The sequence below is a fragment of the Acomys minous genome, assembly GCF_964271855.1.
Source record: "Acomys minous genome assembly, chromosome: 8".
Lineage (NCBI taxonomy): Eukaryota > Metazoa > Chordata > Mammalia > Rodentia > Muridae > Acomys > Acomys minous.
Window position 1 is genome coordinate 50,187,719 of NC_140489.1, and position 26,835 is coordinate 50,214,553.

The following is a 26,835-nucleotide window of genomic DNA, read 5'->3' on the forward strand; positions in this document are numbered from 1 at the left end:
TTTACACAGAAAACACCTTCGTTCTTCCTTTTCTAATGCAAGCGCTGAGGCATAGGGGCTGCTTGAAGTATAAATAGAAAAATGCAGTTAATCTGATGAGGACTGAAAAATTATTGGTTAGTCCCATGGTTCTCATAAAAAAGTTATAATAGCCATCAATTGCATTGGTTAAAAATTTATGACAGTTATCTTTATTAAAAGGCAAGGAATAAATTTACCTGAGTTTATTATGAAGAACGGATTATAAATTAGTATTCATTAGTCTAAAGTTATAGTACCAGGACAGCCCCTTGCTTTTTGCAAGAGAATATATGGTTTGGAGAAGTGATATTATTTTACTAATTAGACAATTACAAATGTGTTTCAGCTTTATCTTAACAACAAATGACAGTGCTGTTTAACATTAGGCAGCTGTGAGAGAAATAAGTAGGAGCCATAGGGAATGTCTCTGCAGTGTAAAGTTTGATTCTGCTTTTTCTCTGTTTAATAGTAAAATTCTGTTAACATTCAGGCATCAGGTAAAACAGTTACTACCAATAATTTTTTGCTATTTTGAGATGAAATTTCGCGCTGTTGCCCATTCTAGAATGACATTCACTATATTGTTTTAATTATCCTTGAACTCCTGGCATTCCTCCTGCCTCAGCCTGCCAGGTGCTGAGCTCACAGGATGAACCACCTAGCTTCAAAAAAAAACAAAAACAAAAACAAAATTAACCAAAAAAACGTTACTTTTATATGTTAATGTATGTGTTTGTTTGCTTTTGTTTATTGTGGAGCTAGGGGTTGAACCAAGGGCCCTAGGCACTCTATGCAAGCACTCCACGGAGCCTGTCCCCTGAGAGGTTTTTTTTTTTCAATTTGTATTACTTTATGTGCATGAGTGGTATGTGCGGTGTACAGAGAGACCAAAAGATGACTTCAGATCTCCTGGAACTGGAAACCAAGATGGTTGTGAGCCAGTGTGGATTCTGGCTGTTGATCCTGGGTCTTCTAGAATAGCTCTTAACCCCTGAGCCATCTCTCCCTTGGAGAGTTAGTGAGCAAAGTCAGAAGTCACAGCTCCTTACGTTATGAGCTCCAAGACAGAGAGTTGAACTAAGATTAGCTCCAAGATCCCCTGTTACATTTTCTTATAAATACACACACACACACACACACACACACACACACACACACACACACATACACACACACATACACACACATACACACACACATACACACACACTTGTGCTATCTGAAGTGATCCATCAGCCTCCATAATTTTATTTAATATCATTAACGAGTAGAAACTGGAAATGAAAAATATAGAAAACCATTAAATAGTATCTGTGTAGTATAACCAGCAATACTTATTCTGAATATTTTTAAACCAAATTTAAACATATGACTCGTACAAGTCTCCATAAAATCTTTAAATTATTTCTTTATATTTTGTTTCTGTTTTTACATTTGTTTGTTGGTTGCTTGGGTTTTTGTTTTTTGTTGTTGTTTGTTTTGTCTTGAGATAAAACTCACTATATAACTTTGTCTAGCCTGTAAGTCATATAGAATAAACTGGCCTTAAAGTCAGGGGGATTACCCTACTTCTTCCTCCTACATGTTGGAATTAAAAGGCCCATCTCACTATGTCCTGCAAATCATTTATTTTAATTAGTTGAAAAGAAACATGGAATGCTACACAAATTTGCACAGCAGCCTCGGACAGGGAGAAAGCTGCCGTCCTCTGTTGCTTTCACTCCAGTGTTTGCATCCTCTTATAGAAAAACTACAGTGATTTCTGAATGTCTCAATTACTATCATAGTTTTGAACACCAGGGACACGTCTAAATTCCTTAATATCTGGAGAATAAAAGGGGGTTTAGAAGTTAGAGAATTTGTTCACTCTGAACCTGTATCCTGGCTTGATCTGTAAATCTCATCTCTTGAAGACAGTACTGAGCTTGCACCACACATTAACAGCCTTTACTACACAGACATTATCCTTTCCTGCCTCTGGCGATTCTGATTCACGTCCCTTTGAACAAGGCCTTGTGTTAGTGGCTTTCTCTGGATAGGTGTTAAGACAGTCTAGAAAGGATTGGGGGTAACAGTTTAGTTGAATCACATGACATATAATCTGCTGGGGATAGAACATAACCCGATGACGGCCTTAGGAAGGTGGCACCTGTAAGCCAGGCATATGTCTCACTCACTTAGCATCATACCAAGGGTTTTTAATGCATAAATGCTAAATTTGCAGCATAAGTGGCGAATATGGTGTCCCATACTTCTTCAGAAATATGCTGATTGTTTTGAAAACTGGAGATCATTTAACAGAGATTAGAGATTTAGGCACTTACAATAAAAAGATGACCTTTGGAGCATTTATTACCATTGAAATTCTGAGCTAATCACTATAGCTGGATAGCAGGACACCACTGAAATGGGTATTATGGTCACACTTATATTAGTTATTAAATCAATTACTTTGTTGGGAATTTCATGTATGTACATGGCGCCTTCTGTTTACCACTCACTCAGTCCCTCACCTTCCCCCACCTTCGACATCCTTGAAGTCCTTCCTCCTCCTTGTAGGTCTTTTCTATATTCATGCCATGTCGTTTTGATTAATGCCCCTCTAATTTTAAGCCCAGCAATCTGAGTGGCTACAGGTTTTGAATCTATCTGTAGGGATCCAGAAAGCTCTCCATTTGTTGCCCACACCATGGTATCTCGAGGGTCAGTGCATGAGCTCCTGCCTATCTGTGAATGCCTAGAGGCAGCCCAGTCTTGTACAGTCCCAATGCAAGCCCCTAAGGTGCTATGGGATTGTGTTTGCAATGCTGTAGATAGTATTTCTCATCTAGAAACCACCGCTTTGGAAGTCTGAGGACCTTTCTTCAGGGCTCTCTAGTAATGCCAAAAGAGGTTGATTCATTCAGTATACAGAACTGTATGCATTCTTCACACACATACCAATGGATTGAGTTTACATAGTGGGCTTTGGAGCTACAGATATTTACTGTCAGACATCTGATTCTGATTGGTATATAGCTTTGAGAAGCTGTCTAATGTGGCTGCCTATGAAGACTCATTGGAGTGCATTTACTCTAATTGGCAGCTCAGGATTTCCCAGAGTTTTGTCAATCTCTTGGTACCAATGACTAGATTAAACTTTGTGAAAGAAAAAGAGAGGAATATCATGATACTTTGTAAAATGATTGTTTTCATATTATGAAATAGACGGGCAATTTAAAAATGTACAGAAGAAATAAGAAAATGGCAAACAGTTCAACGTCTTTTTCTGAATTGCACTTAGCAGGAATTACAGACCACTGTAAAGGACATATAAGTTGTCAACTTTCACCAAATCTATTTAAACAACATTTGTAAAAAATATATATATTTAGTTGACATTTATAACAGAAATGTTATTGTTTGAAAATAAACCACAACACAAAACCATGCATCACACATATTAAATCAGAATGAGTTATGAGTCATCCCAGTGAATAACATTATATGGGTGTCAATGTGGTTTTAAGACTGGATCCAGAGTTTTAATGTAGCATTCCACACACCTCAGAAAGGCAGAAGTGCATTATAAATTGCAGTCTCTATGCAGTACAATATCTGTTAATGGGCACTCCATGTGTTATAAGAAAACTCCACTCCTATTTTCTTTTAATTGACCAGTTATCAGCCAGCAGATCTGTTAATTAAACCCCATTTGCTATAAGGAACATGTGCCCTGATCTGATGAGGGAACATTGTGTTCACTGGTCTTGATAAGGCATAAACAAACCAGCTTCATCTCATGTCAAAACATTTATTAAGATGGTGATAGTGTCTATTTCCAGAGAATAAGGCATCTCCAGTGAGGCACAATCAGTGATGTAATTAGGGAATTTGTAAACTACAGGCATTGTCCATAGAGATCACTTATAAGAGCCCTAACAATGTCACATGGGTTCTATAAGGAGACAAATGCCCTTTTCATTGTAGAAATAAATTGATTTTTCTAGCCATTCTGTGTTGAAATGTTTACTAGTGTGAGCAACACTAGCTGCAGAAAATAAATTTTGGATTGTTTTGAAGCATCTCTCTTACTATGTTTTTATAAGACACATTTGGTGTATAGTTTATTGTCTGTCTTCCCTTTTAATTCAGAATTCTTTCACCATTGGCAATCAGTACCATAATTAACATGATCAGTCAGCTAGCTCCCATCACTTTCTGGTCCATGGCTTTCAAGGTTACACCCTGACCTTTCTGAAAATGGACAGCACTGACATTTCCTCAACCTCATAAGGGTGAAATGGATCTATTTAGGGATGTCCAGACCTTATTACTTCAGAGAAATAGAAAGAAGGCTAGATATCTGTGTTACCTGCCATTTATTATACTATCAAAACATAGAAATCAAATTATAACTTTTAATGGCAGACAAATGTAGCTTCTTCCTTTAGGATAGCTTTGGCTATTTAAGTTGGGTTCATTCTTGTCTTTCCCAAGATGTTCTTTACCTTCAAGGTACCCTTATGTAGAATGCATTGTATATCCTCAATACCTGGAAACGGCAAGTATGTGTGTGTGTGTGTGTGTGTGTGTGTGTGTGTGTGTGTGTGTGTGTATTTATTTTATATCTATAAACAGTTGTTTGATTGGATATGGACCTATGCTTAATATTTGACACACCTGGTTTCAATAAATATGATCTATGCCCCTAATATAGAAATATGTGTATAACAATAAGACATAATATATATTAGAGTAACCATGGCAGTAATATGAAGATGACTAATATGTACTGTGCAGCTGCTGCATCCTATACCTTGTGCTTCATACAACATATACAGGAAGGAAACATACATCGCAGGTATAGGAAAGTGTACAGTAGCCATTATTGTGTTAGCTTTATGTAAACTGAGAGACAGACTACATAATGTTCCTGAATCATCAGCTTTTTGAATCTAGGCGTCCAAACTAAACCTCATTCTCTGCAAATACGTTTTGGGGACGCCTTGATCCCATTGTAGAAAATTATCTTTAAATTTGTGTTAACTATCCCTTTCATCAGCCAGATTTGAGGATAAGGAAAGAAATAAATTCTTCCCTTTGCTGAGACTATGCTTCTCGTATCTGGCTAAACTCCTTGTCTAAGTCAGACTTTTAATATTTTTAATTTTTTTTCAAGTATGTGTTTTTATTCATGCTTATTTGTATCCAGTATGTATGTTATCCCACATATATGCAGGTGTCTTACAAGCCAAAAATGGGTCTTGGATTCTGAAGAGCTGGATTGACAGGTGTTTTTAAGCCACATAATGTGGGTTCTGGGAACAGTACTTAGGGCCTCCTCAGGAAGAGCGGTTAGTGCTGCTAACCACTAAACCATCTTTCCAAGCCATCCAGATTATTAACCCAATATAATCAACATTCCTCCAAGTCTTCCATGCACGTTTTGTTATGGACAAGCGCAACTGCTAGGTATCTGTGTTTATCAGTTTCCATAATCATTCTTGAAGGTGGATAGTGGCCTACTGCATGTCTCCTCTCCACACCCTTGAGTGCATTCATGCATTGAAGGAGCTAAACATGCTTTTTAGAGAAATAGACACTAAGTCTAGCAGACAGTCTATATTTTTATACGGTGTCCTGCTCTTCATAGTCACATCCACCTGCTGTCAATTTACGGGATAATGCTGGTGGAAGACACATGCTTGGCTAAATTGTGGCATAAGTGTTAAGAAAAAGTAAGCAAGGATACAAAATCACTGTGGGATATAACAGTTATAGGAACTTGGAACACACACACACACACATACACACATACACACACACAAGCACACACACACACACACACACACACACACACACACACACACACACACAAGCACACACACAAACAAAAAACCCCAAAGAACAAACAAACAAACAGACAAACAAACAAAAACTCTGCCCAAAAACCTCAAAAAGCAAAAAAACCCCACAAACTCCTTTTTCTCATTATATAGTCCTGACTGAACTGAGTGCTCTGTGTAGAACAGACTGGCCTTGAACCCACAGAGATCCACCTGCCTCTACCTCCTCAGTTCTGGGATTAGAGGCATGTACCGCCATGCCCAGGTGGACCATGGAACACATACCTAACGTATTATCTGTAAGATTGTCTTCTCTACTCTTTTTAATTTGTACTATATCATATTTAGAGTTCAGTATTTTACAGTCAAAATCATTTGACTTTTTTCATATAAGTATCATTTCATATTTTATCTCCCATTATTTATTGTATAAAATCCCAAATATACCAAACATGGAATGAAACTTGCATAAGAACAGTAGGTTGAGGAACCAGTTTCTAGTTCCAAAACATGTGTATAGGTTGACAGTTCTATACAAATAACCTTTTACTACCCGATAATTAAATATTTTAGGAGTTTTCTGTTGTGTTGCTTCTATGAAAACTTGTCTGTTATTATATAAATCATGTGCTTCTGTTCAATTTTTTAACTTTTTCTTTTAAAAAATAATTGTTGGTTGCTAAATTTTCATACAATTCAAAATTCTAGCAATCTTAAACATTGTACTTATTTATTTAGCTCTTGAAGAAAAACAAAATTTGTCTTGTGAGTGTTGCCATCCATTTTCAGGAACCACGAATAAGTTGTGGATGGATTTCAGTGCATATAAAGCACAAAATAGAGAAGGAATTTGAGTACAGAAAAAAGGGGGTATTAGAAAAATTTCATAATAGAGATTTATTTTAATAACTCTGTAGAATAACAGATATTCTACAAGAAACTCAAATTAGATAATTAAATTAATTGTGGAAAGACCATAACAGCTTAAGACACTGGAAAGGCTAGCAAGCAGAGCCAAAATTGACCTTAGTCATCTATGAGGCAGTAACCAAAGGACCTGTGTTTATTTGCCACTAGTATTTTGGCTCATATAGTTGAGAAAGTATGAATGTCATGCAGAGAATGATTTTTCTGTTTTGTTCTTACACTTTGTGTTCTATGGAATCCCTCTGAGACTATTCTTGTGCCATAGCAACACCTGCTGGGAGAGGGAAGTTGGAACAGCCATCTCTGATGCCTGCCAAACCTGTTTCCCCAATGAATGGCACTGCTTGTCCTCCATCTCTAATACCAAACCTTCACAATTGCTAACTCCAGGATACTGCTGTTCCCCATATGCTCCAAACTCCTAACAATGCTGTTGTAATAAGATTTCCAAAATCTTCAAAAATAAAGCATTGTGTATGTGTATGTAATAATATCCTTTAACCTTCTCTTTAGAATTTTAGGTGTACATCTTGGGGTGTTTCCACCTTCCATGTTCTTGAAACAAGACCTTTCTTTCTACTCTGTTGTGAGATTTGTGAAACGTCATCACTACTGTCTTATTAGCATCTCCTAATTTATTATGGGTTAGATACTGAAAAGTATGTATCAGTGCAAAAAGAAAAGAAGGCTCTTATTTACAGAAGAGGGCAAGAGATGGATTTACGCTAATTCGTATCACATATAGGAACAGTAGGCATGCCATCTGGTGTGATAAATAAGTGCTTGTTCATATGTGAACAGGACTATAGCCTATGCAAGTCTTGGCAGAGGGCCACATGAGCTTTCTTGTGTAGATCAGACTAGCTACTTATTGACTGCTAGATAAGAAATGACATTGAACACTTATGTTATTCAATACAACTAAAGGTGCCCTTCCATATTTTTTTGCCCTTCCATATTTTAATGTATTATTTCTGCCTCAATTGTATCATTCCTGTGCAGAAATTGAAATGTAGTACTATTATTAATAATATAAAAATCTACTGCTTTGTAGTATTAAAAAGTACAAGTGCTCACGTGGAAACATGATCTTCATTCTATTGTTTTATCTTCAAGTTTCTGATAATCATGAGGTAATAATTATTCATCAGTAGTTTTCCTTAGTTGGTTGCTTAGTAACTTTGATTTATGATTGTCAATCAAGACTTTACCAAACACTTCTAAAATACCTTAAAATGTCACATGGCATGAAGGCTACTGACAAGATAAAAAAAACTTCAGTACTGATCTTAGCATTTCTTAGCTACATAAGAGAAGATGTACACATTTTGTGCCATATATAAAACAAGTTAGGCATAACATAATTCAGAGACTTTTAAGACAAATAGGAACTGGGAAATTTGGAACAGAACAAAAAGTTTAAGTGATGGTGAATCATTGCATGGTCTGTTAGGCTTGAACTCACCCATGACTAGAGGTAAAAGTTTACAAATGAGCAAACTTGTTAGGCAGGTCTGCATATCAGTCTTGTCCTAACCAAATAGGAAGTTTTTCAATGTACTTATTAAAATGTGTATATCTGCATATTAAGGCTAGTATGTGAGATGGATTAGAACGGCTGCAAGGTAGACATTCCATCTCAGAAAATGGGCTGTAGATATGCAGATGCTAACATTTTAAGATTATTTCAGAAATCAAAAGAGATTTTTAAGAGAATGCTATTTGTCAATTAATTTTTATATGTGTTTATAAAGTTAAAGATGATGAAGAGGGTAGTACAGAAGTGAAATATGCTCTGTTTATGCTCATCTCAGGGAAGTTCTGAATATTTTTAAATAACAATGATGCCATGAGCAGTGTTGTTGGCTTGTGATTCCAGTCTGTAGAAAATAGAAACAGAGGAACAGTGAGCTCCAGAGTAGGTTCACCTGCCTAGTTGACTCAAGACTATCTAGGACTACAGAGACACATTGCCAAAGCAGTGCATGAATGGATGAATACATGAATGAATAAATGAACAAATAGATAAATAAAGCAGTAACCACAGTTATCGGTACTGCATATCATATAATTCTCCTATTCTTCTCTTGGGTTTGTATAAATGAAGAATTCGTCCCAGAAATCTTCTGGTAGAACTCTTTAGTTTTTTAGTAATGAACGGCCAGCAATTTTCCTGGCTTACATCAAAAATTGCTTGAACCAACCTAAGGTGATATCTAACAGGAAGCATAATCAGCAAGTCTACATGTAAATGAGGAAAATTTATCATATCTGAATGTTTTTCACCCCAAATAGCTTTCAAGTAGTCTTTACTATATTCCAACACATAAGTATTCACCATACTGAAATTGAGTCAAATTTATTGTTGTAAAAATTATTATCAGGACTTAGACTGGAATTATTTTGAATTTCAAGGATATTCTTTGATTTGTGTGGTGACACATGTATATATATATATATATATATATATATATATATACACATATATAAATATACACACACAGATGAGACCAATAAACACTCATAATGCAATTAATTATGTGCCCTTTAATATCTTTACTGCAGTAAGGCAATTTTCAAAATCTAAGTGATTTTTAAGATATGCTGTGGAACTAGTGGCAATCAGAATAGTCCAATATTGTGTTATAGTTGTTTTCAAGAATAGATTATGAAATTATCCTTTTATCTTTTTTTGAATAGAAGAGAAAAAGTGGTTTGTAGTATGTATGCAAATGATGGCCCTTAACCAGCAATTGCTTTCAATTACCCCATAGCCCAGCATAAAATATCATTACTAATTCCCTAATGCCTGATTACAATTATTGCAAAGGCAAAAATTATCAAATGTCTGTGACTCATCAAAACCTCAATATTTGGTTATACATTTCTCTACCCCATATGTGTGTGTGTGTACATGTCATATATATATATATGTATATATATATATATACATATATATATTCCTTATCAAATTATTCTATAATATAGTACAAGAAAAAGATTGGGAACTAAATAGCATGATCATAGAGAATCACTGCTGTGATAAAATATCTGTCTTCAAAAAATATGGGGTCTGAACTTTGAGTTTGATCCACATCAATGCAAAATTAAGTCCTCCAACCCTAGCTGCCTGAAATAGGATGCGGTTTTCCTCATAGTATAAGTCAGCCATAAAATTCATATCAAGGGCAGCATAAAATTTAAACTCAGACAGGAGACCAAAGCACACACTGTTCTTAGAGACCAAAACTCACTTCCCACCAGCACCCTTTCTGGCAGCTCATAAGTGCTTGTAATTCCTCCAAAAAAAAGGTTCCAACACACTCTTCTGATCTACTAGGCAGCTGGACAAACATAGCATACACATACATGTAATTAGAGTTGAATAAAAATAGACACTGAAAGAAACCAATATTATAATTGTATTTAAACTTCTCACTGTTTTTGAAAGGAAAATCTACATGGACACACTCTTGTGATTTCATTAATTTACATCATTATTGCCTTTGTGTGAATGGTACTGGAAGCCTAGTGTAGAACTTTGTGCATGTTGGACAAGGGCTCTGACGAGGAACATCTCTACTTCTCATTTGAATTGTTTACACCTGAAAATTTACTTTACATTAGTCTTTCTATTTTCTTTTCATCAGTTTCTCTAGTGTGACAGTTCTTGAATTCTTACCTCTAGAAGTCACTTCAACAAACCCACTATTTCTTTGAAACCTTCTTTATTTTTCACTTATTTATATATTGTAGCATCAAGTAAGCATGGATCTAGTCATTCCACTGTAGAAAATTCTACTTGTTGGATTTTAAAAATAACTTATACCTTTCAGACATCTCCCTATTCCTCTTAAAGCTCAGCCCCAGCACCTAAGAGGATGAGCATATCCTGATTGCCTGTTCATGGTACGGTTATTTCTGAGACTTAATATGGACTTGTGTACTTTGAATAATGAAAAATCCCAAATAAAGTCAAAAGAGAAGATGCTCTCTGTTTGCTCTCCAGTATGACACTAAAAGATTTTCTTTTCTACCCAGTTTTTATTTACAGTCTGTGATATAATGAAAAAGTTAAAAAAAATCAATTTGCTCAAATTGTCTTATTTATTTATTTTCTTATGTTTGGGAGCAGAAACAAGTCTTTTATCAGGACATTCTGAGGTCCTCTGTCTGTAGAAAGTCCTACTGAAGCACTTCAGCACACTATGTCAGAAAATATGCCAACGTTTTTATTTTCAGAGACTTGTTTTTTAACACAAGATGTGGGAACATCAGATTGTTGTATTTTATTTTTTATACTTTTATTAAGAAACAATAAATACTATAATTCATTAAATGATCATAATACTCATAATGCAATTAATTATGTGCCCTTAAATTGCCTCTTCCTTGTTTGTTATAAAATCAATTTTGAGTTTTTATCGGTATTTTTAAATGAGAGGTGATGGAAAAGAATATGGAGGATCAGTTTTTCAACTCTCCTGCTTCTAAGAAAGCTCAACATGGCAAGACCTGCATCAGAAATCTACCTAAACTTTATTCACTTTTCCACAAAAACTTACTCATTTGACTTACTAATTGCAGATTTGGTTCATGTTACTATCTGTTGCATTTTAAAATGCTCGTGACTTTTGTCAGTTTACTTCCGTATTCTGTTTTAGTTCAGCTTTGCAATTCTCTGCTGTCCTGCTCTCCACACATTTCCTCTCTCAGTTATTTCATGTGCAGTCAGTCTACCCCAGTCACACGCTTTGCCAATAACAAGCTCAAATACTGTGCCTACAAAAGACTGAACCTGCAAAGACTGACTGCCCTGTCCCCCAACATAGGAAAAACACTTAGCAGAATCCCAAGAACAGGGACAGGGACAAATGACCATAGCAATGGGCAAAGTCTCAACAGAAGTTGAAAATTGTAATATCTGAGACAGGGAAGATGGCTCTGTGAGAAAAGTGCTAATGTGGGCGTACGGGCAACATTTTAGATCTGCACTAACCATAAAAACACAGTGTGTGTGTGTGTGTGTGTGTGTGTGTGTGTGTGTGTGTGTGTGTGTGTTTATGCACGTGTGCATGCAGCTCTGGGTTCAACTGAAAGAGTCTGTATTTAAATAAAAGGTAGGGAAAGTTTGGGGAAGATGCCTCAGGCCGACCTACACATATTAACACATACATACTTGCACATGCACACATGCACACGCACACACACATATACACACATGTGCACATATACTTTTTTAGAAATGTAAACTTATGCACATGCAAACACACATGCACAGTCATTGCTCACCCATAATAACATCTGAACTGCGTTTAAACATGTAGGTTGCACAGTAGGGCTAGAATAGCCAAAGAACCCCATACTTTTAGGCATTGAGAAATCATTGAAGAATAAAAGCTTGTTGTAGAGCATCAAGATATACCAACTGGTCCATGAAGCCTGTAGAACATACATGTTACTATGTCACTCAGAACATGGTTTCTAGAGTGATTCACTCATACCACAAACACTTTTCACGGAATGAGTTTGGAATATAGACTGTTTTTAAAATTGTACAATTCTATGGGCTTCTTGAAACCTGATATACTAATACATTCACAAATATTGGAGCAAAGTCAAATTAGAAGCAAAATATATAAAGAAAAAAATGAAAATACTAGTGTATTGAAGGAGAACCTTCAATGCTGCTGTGAGGTTGTAGCCCCTTAAGAGTGTGTTTTTCTCTTGTGCTTCCCTCACATACGCCTGTTTCCTTCCCAAATCACTGCCCAACTCTCTCACTGTCACAATTTATTTGTTATATATAAAATATTTTCCTGACTTCCTATTATGTATAAGATTGCCTTCTGGATGATGACAATACAACAGTGAAGTCTGTGTTTATTTAGGAAGCTCTTATTTTTATTTTGACGTGTAAAATATGTTGTTTTAAGATACATATGGATAACAAAACAGTTACTGTTGTGAAACAAACCGTGAGCTGTCATCACATGTAGTAACTTGGGAGGTGGAGAGACTAAAATCTGTGTGGATGAAATAGAGTTTATACTGCACAGCAACATGCTCCTCTCTACAATAGCCGTTATAGATATTCACCCTGCTCACTAGCATGCTGCTCTTCTTCAATATTTACATTTTACTGGTATCTATAGGTAAATGACATCACCATTTAAAAGTCACTGTCATATTTTACCATGGCTGTTCCATGACTGAACAAATCCATTATGCTGGTTTTTTTTTCAGTCTTTCTTATGACAGTGTGCAGATGAGCAATCTCATTAAGGTTTTTGGATTTCATAGTAACCTGAACAAAACTGTGCTTATGATGAAAAAGCTAGTGACAAGGCAGCAGGGAAATAGGAAGAGTGAGGCACTAGTGGCAAAGGGACTACTACACAGGATACTATCACAAGAGAGCGAAATCATGGCTTTTCTGAGGTATTACTAGTGGCTCTAAAATATAGGCAGGTGTGGCAATCATTTTAATATATAATATATTTTTACACATACACACTAACACAAACACACACATAAAATTAGATAGTAGTTGACGGCATCAGGCAAGAAGATATGAGAAAACTAGGAAAACTATCATTTTAATTTCCAGATCGCATAGGTTGGTGATTATTAATTCAAGAAGTGATGGGTTTTGGGATTTGAAAGAATTAGAATATGAAATTAGATTGCAGTTGAGGCTAGAGGAAGTTGGAAAGGATCTACTGTCATCACATAAAGCAGAGGAAAGCCAGCAATCATAATCTCCCCTGGAAAAAAACTTATTGTTTAGTGTCTAAGTTTAGGGTATAGAAACTTCAGTCTAAGCAGAATAAGAGAAGCTCCTAGAACTTTGGGAAAATATAAGATTTTGGTTTTGGTCAAGAGAGCTGCTAACAAAGGCTCTCTCTGATTCAAGGCTTAATGTCTTTAAGCCTGTGTAGTGTAACTCCTATAAGCCCAGCACTTGGGAGGCTAAGGCATAAAGATCATGAGTTCAAGGGCAGCGTAGGCATTGGTGCCAGTTTCAGGACAGCACATTACAGGGCTGTATGGTCTGAAGTCAGGGGAACATTTTTCCCAAACAAAAGCAAGCAAGAGATCTTACAGAAGAAAGGAACAATAATGTGTTATTTATAAATATTTGTTGCTTAGTAGAAACTTTAAGTAATACATAAGATGATCTATTTTTATGCTGTCGAGGAAAAATCTGAATTCTATTTTACTAACTATAATTAATTAGGCAAGTATAAAGATTTTAAATGAATAAATAACAAATGTACAGAGAAAATTCTTGTACTCTTCATCATAGTAAAGTTTTAGGAAATTTTCAGGTAGTCAAGTATTTACTTATAATGGCATAATGTTTTGAAATCTTTATATATTCATTATGTTAAATTAAGATCTAAATACTTGCTTTTGGCTCTGTTCCTTTTCACTGTGTACTCCATTCCTCTCAAAACATGAGCAACCTCAGTGCTCATACCAAAAAATGAAAATATTTAGTTTCAAAACTTCAGAAATTAATGCCCAGATTGGCTATACTTATCCACAGTGGGGCTTTTGGAAGTTCTATGGGGGTGAATATTTAAATAAAAAGAACCCCATTAAGTACTCTTTTAAATGATAGTCTCTTTTCATTTAAGTCACACGGATTAGTGGAAGTTTGGAGACATACTTGAATTGATACGCCATGCATTGTTTTGACATATATTCAAAATATTCTAATAGAGAAAGATTTGATTAAGAAATAATCTAGTACAAGACAGATAATGTGAGCTATGCATCATAAAGTCATTCTTATTTTTCTTGCCTCTTGTCAAAGACCAAAGCATTGTCCTGTACATTATCCTGTGAAGCCGATGGGTATGGTTGCTTAGACGGAGTCCACTGCTCTCCTGTAGACATCACAGCTTCAAGGACTCCCTTTTGGTGTCTCGTCAAGTTTTCAGTGTCTCCATCTCTGATCAAATCAAAATATTTGGCATCCTGGGTCTCAACGTTCTCACTGGATAAAAACTAATATTAAATGTTTACCTCTTAGGATTATTAAGAGAGTTGAGTACAATGTAAACTTTCTTGGCACGTAGCATGGAGGCCATCATACGTGTTAAATGCCAAGATCACTTTTGCTAATCTATCTCATTTGCCCTCACAAATATTATGAAACATTTTAGTTATTTTTCTTGAAATATACTTCATAAAATTGCATGATTTTGTGGTTTGCTTCGAAAAACAAATTTTTTAGCTAAATTATTGAGATCTCCAAAATAAATTAGTTGTGTAAATCATGTAATATTTGGATTTTTTAAGTGTATGAAGTTTTCACCATAAATTTTGTTGATGTCAATACCTATAGTGTATATATTTACGACAAGAGGGGGGTGGTGATTACTCTTTTTGTTTCTAGCTGTTAAGATGCTATAATGTGTATTATGTAACTGATTTCTCTTAATCAAATCAAGAATATTTTTGTTTTTATTTTCTTAATCAAAATAATAATGTACATGTGAAACATTTGAATGCTAAAGTAATTTTGGTATCACTTTGAATTAATGTCTCTAAGCGTCATAGAATCTACATGTCAACATTTGTTGAAAAATAATTTGAGTCTGTTTATTTGCTTCCCTAGAACTGGACTTCAGTAGGCTAGCATTATTTAATAAAAAAATAAACCTTCAATGTTAACCTGAAAACTGTAGTACCTTCAACAATTGCAGCAGTAATCAGAAACTTAGAATCACTTATGTTTCCATTTATTTATATTTCTAACATTCTATTTAGCTCATGCTTGTGGACAATATTTTTCTTCATACAATATTTTAATGTAATTAAAATACAATTGCACAATTAATGTAAATATTTTCATGGGATACTGTTTGTAGGAAAAATCACTGTATGCTATTTCCCTCAACACTTCATGTGTTGTATTAAAACTCAAATAGGTATATTGAAAGCCAGTAAACTAAGCCACCAAAAGCCTTTCAAACATCATCCTAAGTATACTCAGTAAAAAATTTTTAAAAGGAATTGATAGTGCTTATATTCATTGAAAAATGTTTTGAATATTTTCTTATAATGATTTTTGTAGAAATCATAAAAATATCTTGCTAAATATCCATGCTGCTTCAAAATATGCTAATTTGAAATCTCATGAAATTTAAATCTCAAAAAGGGGGAGAATAAAATGAACTATCTGAGTATGGCATTGGTTAGCTGTTCTACTAAATTCTTACCAAAGAGAAAAGAGACAATTTTAGGACCAATTTTAAACTTCTAATTTTATATCTCAAGTAATTCTTTTTCCTACTATTTGCACATGTTGTGTTGCTGTGTTTTACTCATATAAGTAAAATACTGTTACTTTGGCAGTTTTCTGTATAACTGGTTTTGAATTAGCTGTTAGAAGAGGGCTGTGCTCGTATGTGAAGGCAATGGTTGCATCAATTAGTGATGTTTAAAACAAAGACTAAGGACCAGTTAATGGATCATAAAACAAGGCATTGGACAGCGTTTCTTATGTTGACCATTTGCCTTCAAATGTGATATTTTGCTTATTTTGAGAATGTATATGGTCTTCATCTGAGAATATACAATGAAAATTGTAGGGTTACTTTGAATGAAAGCACCTTCCCCTTATCTCTGTGGATCCTATATTTTATGTTATCTGCATTGTTGAATTCTTTCAATCAGCAGAAATTGTTTCCTTATGATGTTCTGTGTCTCTATGTGTTTTACCAGTTTATACTAACCTTGAAAAATTTTCTTTTTCCCATTTCAAGTTCCACCCAATCTGACTGTTCCACAGGAAAAATCACCTTTGGTCACCAGAGAAGGAGACACAATAGAACTTCAGTGTCAAGTAACTGGGAAACCTAAGCCAATCATCCTTTGGTCTAGAGCCGATAAAGAAGTCGCAATGCCTGATGGGACAATGCAAATGGAGAGTTATGATGGGACACTCAGGATTGTGAACGTGTCAAGGGAAATGTCAGGGATGTACAGATGTCAGACCAGCCAGTACAATGGATTCAATGTGAAACCAAGAGAAGCCTTGGTGCAGCTCATCGTGCAGTGTGAGTAAATTCCCTTTCCCTTGCTCTCTCTGGGGGTGGGGAGGGAATTGATGATGAGACTTCTGTACAAGTAAACTAAGGATAGCTGGCACTGGATTGGTGTGAAATACTTCTGAAAATTGCTGTCCAAGTCAAATGACAGTTGACATTTATCTGGTTATTATTTAGCTATAAGAAAAGAGTTCCATTCATGCACACATTATGGTTCTGATGGCCGGAGAATGAACATCTGTTATGGTTAAATGCCATCTGGGTGAAAACTAAGCAAGGTGGGGATGGAAGTGACTGCTAATTCGGGTTACAAAGCTCCCTGGTTTCCATAGTTCATTTCTTCTTTAAATAAATTGACGCCTGTGGCCCAAATCATCTATCTACTTAAAGTATTCTTTAGCCTAAATGTACATATCTGATCATTGAAATGCTACTTTTCCATGTATGAAGTTATTAGCTAGGTTGTATAATTATCTGTTAATAAAATTTATGAGGATCCTATGTGCTGAGTTTCTGCCTAAGTATATAACAAGCAAGTGTTTAATTATGAGCTAAATAAGATAATTCTTGAAATGTTTCTGTTGAAATTATGGCTGTCTTTCTTACAAAAAATAGTATGGTATTAATATTTGATCTTAAATTAATTAAACCAATAACTTTAAGACTGATTAAAAACTGAGCACTGTTACTGGTACTGCTTACATTGAGAAAATGGAAAAATCAGCACAAGATTGTTAAATTTGATGTTATAATAGTAGATGATGAGAAGCATTGTACTGTTGTTTCTATGGTGACAGGAATGTGATTCAAAAAGATACCAATAGACATCATTAAAATTCAGCTCTTTTGATATAAGACTAAAGGTGCAAGATGCTATGATACAGCAGAGTGCTGGATGTAAGAACTTCTGCTCAGAGTCCAGTGTCCCTTTGGAAGCCAAGTGCCAGCAGCCTTTCCAGGTCCAGCCAGAGATCTCACTGTGTCTTTCAAGAGTTTTGAAAGACATACATGCATGCATACATACATACATACATACATACATACATAGACTTTTACATACATTTCTACTCCTGCAAAACTAAAATTTAAGAAATTCTAATAACACATTTTAAAATAACAAAAATTCTAAGTTTCCATTGTTAAAATTATAGTTTTGACTAATTTTCATAACTATGATACATGTAATATTATTGATATAAAATAAAATATATTTTATTTTACAGAAACTTTCATTACTCTATACAACAAACTAAGTTTTATTTAGTTAGATGTGTGTTTGTGGTGTATACATGTGTGTGCATGTGTACACACAAGAAGAAAGGCACACGTGTGAGCATGTGGAAGCCAGAAGTTGATGTTGGGTGTCTCCCTCAGTCAATCACCACCTTTAGTTTTAGAAAGATTCTCTCATTCAATGTGGTCATCAACTAGCTAGAGTGGCTGACTAGGGGTCAGCCTGTTTTTGACAACCTTGCACTGGCATCACTGAGGCACACAAGAGTTCTACACGGGTACAGAGGATATAATCTCAAATCCTTATCTTGCAGTAGAAGAAGTGCTGCAGCAAGAGTTACACTGATGGAGCCATGTCCCTATTCCACAAACAGTTTTACACATTGTGTATTCCAAGCATAATGCATCTATATTATGGCTAATTGCTAAAACTGTTAAATATGCGAGTAACAATTAGCAAGTATATATATTTAACAAATATATATAAACAAATATAAATATAGACACATTAAGATTAAAGGTTTGCAACACCATGCCTGAAATTTTAATTTAAGTTTTTCAAAACTTTTAAACTATCACATCAAGTTAGGGGCTTAATTATGACATTTCATTCATGGTATTTTCTTAATCATCTTTGTCCCTCTCCTCTGTCCCTCTGTTGATGGCCACTTCCCTCGCCCCAAAAAGTTTTCCTATACTCAGGCAATATATTCTTTTAAATTTTTTGCTCTCCTCCCACTACGTCCTAAGGATTGAAAAACAAAAATGTATATAAAGATAGAAATAAGAAAAAATAAAAGATATTATAACCTTAGTTACTCTTACTTGCAATGAAGGCATTGCCTCCTTCCCTCCTTCTGTTGCAGCCTTCGCATCTGCTAGGGGAGGCTTTTAAACTCAGTAAATGAAAAATGTTGTCACTGTGCCTTCCAGATATCTCTCTCTCTCTCTCTCTCTCTCTCTCTCTCTCTCTCTCTCTCTCTCTCTCTCTCTCTCTCTCTCTCTCTCTCTCTCTCCCTTAAGAAGCCAGTCTGACTTCTCATATCCCATCTGAAACACCTTGCCTACTACTTAAGACTTACTTGAGTCTTAGGCTCTGAAGGGATGTGAAAGCCCCACCCCCCACTTGTGTTTACTTGTATAAGTAGATCAGTGGTTCTCAACCTATGGGTCATAACCCCTTTGGGGATGCATATCAGATACCCTCTATATCAGCTATTTACAGTAAAATTCATAACAGCAGAAAATTTTCAATTATGAAGTAGCAACAAATATACTTTTATGGTTGGGAGTCACCATAGCATGAGCTATTAGAGGGTCTCAGCCTTAGAAATGTCGAGAAATTCTGACCTAGATGAAATTGATCAGCATACTGAGCTGTATGCATTTTTATTTCTAAGCAGAGCAGTAGAAGAGCCTTATTCTGCTAGACATGTTTCTTACTTTGTAGAATACTCAAAGCCGTGTCTTCTCAGTCCTCTAGACATAAGAGTCTGGCATTGCCTCTCTGCCCCTGCCTCTGCTCCTGTTGCTCCTTTCCCCGGTTCACACCAATTCTTCAAATCTCCTGAGTATGCTTAAGTTCTGTCCCGTCAGGAAGGACCTGAAGCCATGAACTCTGAATGAAAATAAACCTTTCTCCCTTAGTTCAGATGGTCAGGGTACTTAACTGCAGCGAGATGAGGAGTGGCTATGATAGCTACCCTCCTTAGACCCCTCCTGGAATTCTGTCTGTACAGGTAATATGATCGGTGAGAACCGAACAATTTTTACAACAAATATCAGTGTCAGCTGCACTCACTTATTTCACTAGTGTTACTTGATTCTTGTGACCTTTAGCTTCCTGTCATAATCTAAAATATCTTTGTAGATATTGAAAAGGCTGTACTACCAGAATGAATGACGAGTTCTAAGTTGGTTTTTAAATTTACAGGCGAGGATGGCATAAACCCTCTATATCTGATGCTGCTCTACCTTCCAAGAGAGTAGCAACAGAATTTTGATTTTACAGAACTACTTATTACAATATGTAATAATGTGTCTCTTGGAAAGTATCTTAATTTTTTATTTCCAAACAAGGGGAAATGTTTACATTTTCACTGGTACCGTCTCAAACCACACTGAGAAATAACAAGAGCGGTACATTCCATGTATAACAGATGGGGAGTATGACTGTTAGGAAGATTCTCATTGTCTTAACTCTGTGAAGTTTTAAGCTAAAAATCCACTTTCTTACTTGCAGATCTTTCATCCTAGTTCATAGTTCTTAACAAGAAAGGCTACACTAACAAAACATTACAAGCTAGTGTCCTGTGCATAACAGATACATCTTATGTCTCTGAAGCTGTGAAATCCATGAACAAGTCCCTCTTACTGCCTCATTAAGGGCACTTGCTTTTCTGCTGGACTCATGTGGTATCATGGTGGAAAGCATGGATTTCTTTGGCATAAGGTTTAGAAGGGCTCTAACCTCATTTGTGTGATAGAGCGCTCTCTAAAGCCACAATGTCCGGTGCCTCCCAACAACCACTAGCTTTCAATCTATGATTTTGGTAGAAAGACAAGCATTCATATTATAATGCTGACAAGGCAGTGACTGTGTGTGTGGAGGGGGGTTGGATATGTGTGTGTCTGGGGAGAGGGCAGAATATGTAAATACAGGCAGTTATTCACCAACATTCAAGATTGAACTTGGATCTTCACATGGCTTACCATTTTAAGCCTCATAATACTGTGTGTGTGTGTGTGTGTGTGTGTGTGTGTGTGTGTGTGTGTGTGTGTGTGTAATTTTTATTTATATATTAGTATCAGCTTTTCTGTTCCAGAGAAAAGACTAGCAATGGTGAGTCATGGCCTCTTTGACAAACCTCTATGTCTAAAAATAATTACATTATTATTAAGAACAGTAGCAAAATAACAGTTATGAGTTAGCAATGGAAATAATTTTATGACTGAGGGTCACTATAACATGAGGAACTGTATTAAGGAGTAGCAGCACCAAGAAGTTTGAGAAACACTGGGTTAGAGACAAACTCTGATGGTAAATTCTTAATTTTCTCTTCTTACTTTAAAATACACTCTGCCTGAAAGTGGGTTGAGGAGAGCTTTTAGTTTCCTATGAAGATATTAATACATTCAGTGTTCCTTTTTTATTTTTAATGTTAATGGTTATTAAGGAGATCTCAGCATTTAGTATATAGCATTGCTTTGTTGGGATTAAATAGCTATATTAACTCTTTTGATGGTTCCAGCAGCTATCAGAAGTATTAAACAACTGAGCCCCAAAGTAATGTTAATCTTTGGAAATATTAATATTTATATTTTCTCCCAGCATGCCCGCTGCCTCCTCTTTGTCACTAAGACCTTCTACTTACAAAAACCAGAAACAATTGTGTTTGTAAGATACTATTCAATTTAAACTCTGTATAAATAATCAATGGAAATATTATCTCAGGTTAACATATCCTATACATAAATATATACATATCATATTTAACTCACTTGTGTATTTCCTTTACTCCTAAGTATTTGAAAATTTAACTACCTGTGTATACAAATTACATTTTGAGGATTTTTTTAGTGAATTTACTACAGCTAAATTGGCCCTGGATTCCCAATCACCTAAGGGATAAATGAATAACATGGAGACTATCCAAGAAAACATTAAGGGACTCTCCTTCTCTACAAGACTTCTCAGAACAGAGCACTGGCCCTGTGCTTTAGACTAAGCATCACTGAAAAGGATGACATCATCCAGCAAATGCCTAGTAGGAAGTAAATTAGTCCGGCTTTCCTGTCTGCTTAAGCCTCTGTTGTCTGATTGTAGGTGCAAGCAGAACTTGCTCAGGGAAAATGTACCTATTAAAAGTGATTTTTAAATGCATGTATACAAAATTAGAACAGGAAAGAGCTGGGTTTAACAGAATGATAAAAAGACCAGCTTACTACAGCAAAGATTTGTGTTTAGTTAGTCCAATTAGCTAAGCACTTCTGACCAACACAATTGTGCAGAAAGGAACTCACGCGTCCCTTTCCTGAGAAAGTTCTTCCACATGAATCCTTCAGCTAAGGCATGAAACTGAGTGCGTGTGAACCCAAACGCTTATCAACTCTTCTTTAGGAACATTCTGCTCCCTGCTGCCACCCTTTCTCATTTCATGGTAGTGTATTCTCTTCTTTAATAAGCGAGCATAAACATATATAACCATCACAATTCAGTTTCTTTGTACTCATTCTTAACATTTACAAGACCTTTCTTCTAAAATATAGAATTTAAGCATTAGTAAATGTTTTGAGAGTCTTTATAAAAGAAAAATATAATAACAAGAAATTATTAAAATTTATCAACGAGGTGAACAATAACATGTCACAAGTACAAACCTGTCTACGACCATGAACTGGTCCCAGCACTGTTAAAAAACAACAACAAAACCCTGCAAAACAAAACAGTTGTCTTAGTGAGTGAGCAGCAAATCAAACAAGAAGGGAGAGATCAAAGGATGGGTATTACAGGAGAATGATGGGACAGTCTAATACTGCAGCACACGATACTCTTACAGAGAGCTCATCGACCTGCAGGTACTGGTCACAGAATTTTACATGTTGGAAAGGTTATCTTCATTGACAGCCTTTGTTAATGTAGACTTACATAGTTTATTCTATGTGCTTGAGTGTTTTCATGTATATCTGTGTGTCATATTGTTACCTTGTGCCCATGGGGCTCAAAAGAGGGCACTGGATCTCCTCTACCTGAAACAGATGTAAGCAATCACATGGATGCTAGTAATTGACTCAGATCATCTACAACGTGAGGTGCGCTGAACCACTGAGCCTTCTCTGTAGCCCACATTTTAATATGTAAAATGCCAGGTGTAGATATCTTGTTTTGCATGTAGTACATTAGGTTATATTATATTGTACTCATTTTTTTTTCAAATTGTGGTAAACATAACAAAACTATTTTTGCTGTAACTACTTTTCTTCCTTATGAGGTCATTTTATCTGAATTTAACAACAGATTGTCTCACGTAAATATAGGATAGAAAATACAGCTTACCATCATATCCCGGGAGTACCTTGAGAATATAAGAAAGCAGGCATGTTGGCAAACACCTTGCATCTCAGTACTCAGAATACAAGGGCAAATAAGGCTCTGTGGGTTCAAGACCAACCTGGTCTACAAATAGTCCCAACCCTACCAGAACTAAACAGTAATACCCTGTCTCAAAATAAACAAGTAAACGGAAGGGATTTTTTTTCAAGATTTGGAACAGAATTCTTCTGGATTCTTGTAAGTAAAGGCCCAGGCTACCACAAATGTGGAAGATGCTTGTAGAGTTTTGTAAAATATTGTTTGCTAGGTTGTAATTATTTCCTGGTAGAGGAGGCCCTATATTGCTAATTGTAGTTTTTGGAGGCTTCCCTAATTTAAATTCTGAGAGTGTACCCCTCTCCATGTTGTTACAATAAAGAATATTTCCATGTATTGTCAAATATTCCTTAACTGACATAAGAACCTTAGATCAAGAGCCACTGGCCTGTTGGTAGTCCTTGTACAAGGAGACAAAAGAACAGCAGGGGGAGTAAAAACTGTTGAAAAATATCTCACCCCCACCACTTTCACACACAGGAGCCATTATGCTTTGAACCACTGGGTAGGCATCTTTTCCAGAGCCCTTATCAGTTACAGGAGTTACCAAGTTCAAAGCTATGCAATATCATATATCAGCAACCTCCTCAAGCAGAAGCAATTTAATCCAGAAATTATCTCAGAAGTCAATGCTGGCACTGCTCCCTTGTCATGCTATCAGGACATCAATGCTAAAGCCTTCAGAAGGTAGTTCCAATGAGTAGGAACAGATATGAGCCTTTTCCACGCTTCATCCTTATTTCATCTCCAATCTCATCTGCTAAAGAGGCACAGCAGTTCTTTCTCTGTGTTGCATTGTTTGTTTGAAAAATTTGCTCACTTTTTCATTTTCTGCATAAACAAGTATTCTTCTAATAAAGCTCTTTTTTACAAAGATAATTTTAGAATAGAAATTGTCTGTGAAATGTTATGTCTGTCTTCTTTCTTTATAAGACTTTTGGCTCCATATTTGTGTTCATATGAAAAAAATCTATATTTCACACTGTTCCATCAATCCATTCTCATTCTCCTTATGAATTCTTCTATTCTGGTGAGTGAGTCCTTCCTTGAAGCCTTTCACATTTTAGTAAACAAAAGTGAAAGTTCTTCACACTGAAACTTCTGGACTTAAGCTGAGCACACATGGTCAAACTTAAAGAAATTCCTCCTTGATTAGAAACTTTTAAGACTTGCTTTTAGTGTGAAAATCACGTTCTCTTTGTTCTAAACCATTTTCAAAGAGAATGTTGTCATATACCTTTATAGAAAATGTGTAAGTTAAGTTTTTGATATTGTATATTATCTTAGGCTTTCTTGAAAAATATTTATAATGTAGGAACAATTTTAGTTCTTTTTATTACATTATATGTGTGTCTATAGGTCAGAAGACAAGTTGTGGGAGTTGTCTTTTTCATATCATTGGGTCATATAGATTGAATGCAGGTCATCAGGCTTGGTGGCAAGTACCTTTGCCCGCTGAGCCATCCATCTCTTAGAATCTTGAGTAAAATGTTTAAAATATGAGGATGATTATATAAAATTAATTCATAGGGACTATTAAAAAGTAGAGAATTGAACACTATTTAAGAAAATGTGAAGAAGTTTCTTAGCATTTATTTGCTTTTGTACAATCATCCTGCATGTAGTTTCAGCTTCTTTGTATCCGTCATTATCAACAATTTTTCTGAAGTTCAAAGTTCTGAGCATATTATCTCATCCACACTTCACACTTTCCTAGTGTGTATCATGGGGTGATTGATATAGAGCGTTATAGTCCAGTTAAAGCTATGAATAATTACAGTTGATATTTTTGATGCAAAGGTTCACACAAAACTCTAAGATATAAATGTATCAACCAGTCAACCACACATGTGCATAATGAAGGTACACATGCTGCAATATCACAATCATGACTGTGTGTACAACACATCTATTCTTTGACTATCCATCCATCTCTTTCCATGCCTCTGGACATTTTGTTGACTGAACACTTGTTCTTGTTAATTCATTCTTCTTTACTTGTCTGTTATGACAGCAAAGTATACACTGGTTCTATTTTAATCCCATAGTCATGCTATTTATTCCCCCTATCTCCCAATCACATTTTTGTTCCTACTGTCTGCTGCTCCACAGTCTCTTACTTGGCAATGTAAAGGCTTATCAGCACTGTGCAGATCTTCCCCAAAATGTGTATGTGCGATATTCAGCTGGCTTCTGCAAAATGTCAAGATAGTTTCCTGATGAATTCTAAGATGTGATATAACTAAAATAAAACTTATAGTAATTTTCCTAAGGTGTTTTTTCTCTTCTAGGAACTCATGTTCCATCTACCAGGGTCCCACTCAATGATAACCAAGTTCACGCTCATCTTTCAATTTTCCTTATCAACAAATATGTATGGGAACCTGGGATATCAAATTCTGGAATTATAGACTTTATTTAATACATACATTTCTACGCTCCCCATCATTTCTCTAAAATACACTTTTCAGGCTTGACATAATGAAAAAAAAAAAAACCCACCAACTAACCTACCAACCAAACAAGCAAAAGTAATGTGAATTTAATATGTTGATGCTTGGAAAATATTTAGTTCCGTATTTGGTACAAAGTCACCATATTCATTATTTTAAATTCTAAAAACTGTTTCTAAATCTATTCTTACCTCTTGATTATAATTTTTCGTTTCAGCTTAAAAACTTCATCCAATGCAAGAAATTCCTACTAGCTTCCCCATCTAGGATTTTTTCCTTCATACTACCAATGCCAAGTGCTCATCCATGTATGAGGACAAAGACAGTAAATTGCAAGGGATAGAACTTTCTAAATGTGTTTTAGGGAAGTGATTCCTTTTGCATTAATCCCAAAACTAACTCCACCCACATGATTGGCATGGCTTGAGTAGACAAATATATGATACAGAGGTAGAAATGCAAGCATTTATTTTTTTCTCTCTGATAATTCTCCATGACTACATATTAGCCAGGTCTCTTAACTGACTGACAATGTCTTCTATCCTTTGTGGAATTTAACACTCATGTTGCAGTGGAGGTTAAAAGCTCATTAGCTCATTACCCTAAGTGCTTTTAAATTTAGTGCTTTGGTCACTTCATCTTTTGTCATTGGCATAGTTGAAGCCATATCTGTGAATCCTACCTCTTATTACCATCAAGGCATCACTTAGATTCCATGCCTTCCATGGTGCAGTCTGAAATCCATCTGTATATACATTTTTTTTCACCTGACGTTTTGTTAATATAAACCACGCACATGGTTTTTTGGCACACACTGAGAAATACTAAATCCAAATCAGAATGCATCAATGGAGAAATGTGAATATATGCAGTAGCTTCTAATTTCACAAAGTATTCTAGATTTTGTGGTGCCTATTGTAGTTATCCAACTTTCCATTGCTCTCCCTCTTCCTCCACACCTCCCGACTTTTACCTCCCTTTGCCCCATCCTTGAATATGTTTCCTCTGCAAATAAAAGTGAAGTAATCTTCAGGGAGTCTTCAAGATTAAAAGTTGCTACCCAAAAACCTAACATATGAAAATATGTATGTGTGTATAATAATTTCAGAAACCTCCATGACATTGCATGATTAACTCAAAAAATAGGATCAAAATTATTT

The 26,835-nt window shown here is 35.6% G+C and overlaps 1 protein-coding gene across 2 annotated transcripts in view; it reads left to right on the forward strand.

Annotated features, from left to right (window-relative positions):
* MDGA2 (MAM domain containing glycosylphosphatidylinositol anchor 2) overlaps positions 1 to 26,835 on the forward strand; it is a 771,250-nt gene that overhangs the window by 607,174 nt on the left and 137,241 nt on the right. For both annotated transcript variants that reach the window (XM_084793705.1, XM_084793706.1), the window contains one exon: positions 16,556 to 16,849. In XM_084793705.1, coding sequence (XP_084649831.1) covers positions 16,556 to 16,849 — 294 coding nt within the window. The remainder of the gene's footprint in view (positions 1 to 16,555; positions 16,850 to 26,835) is intronic.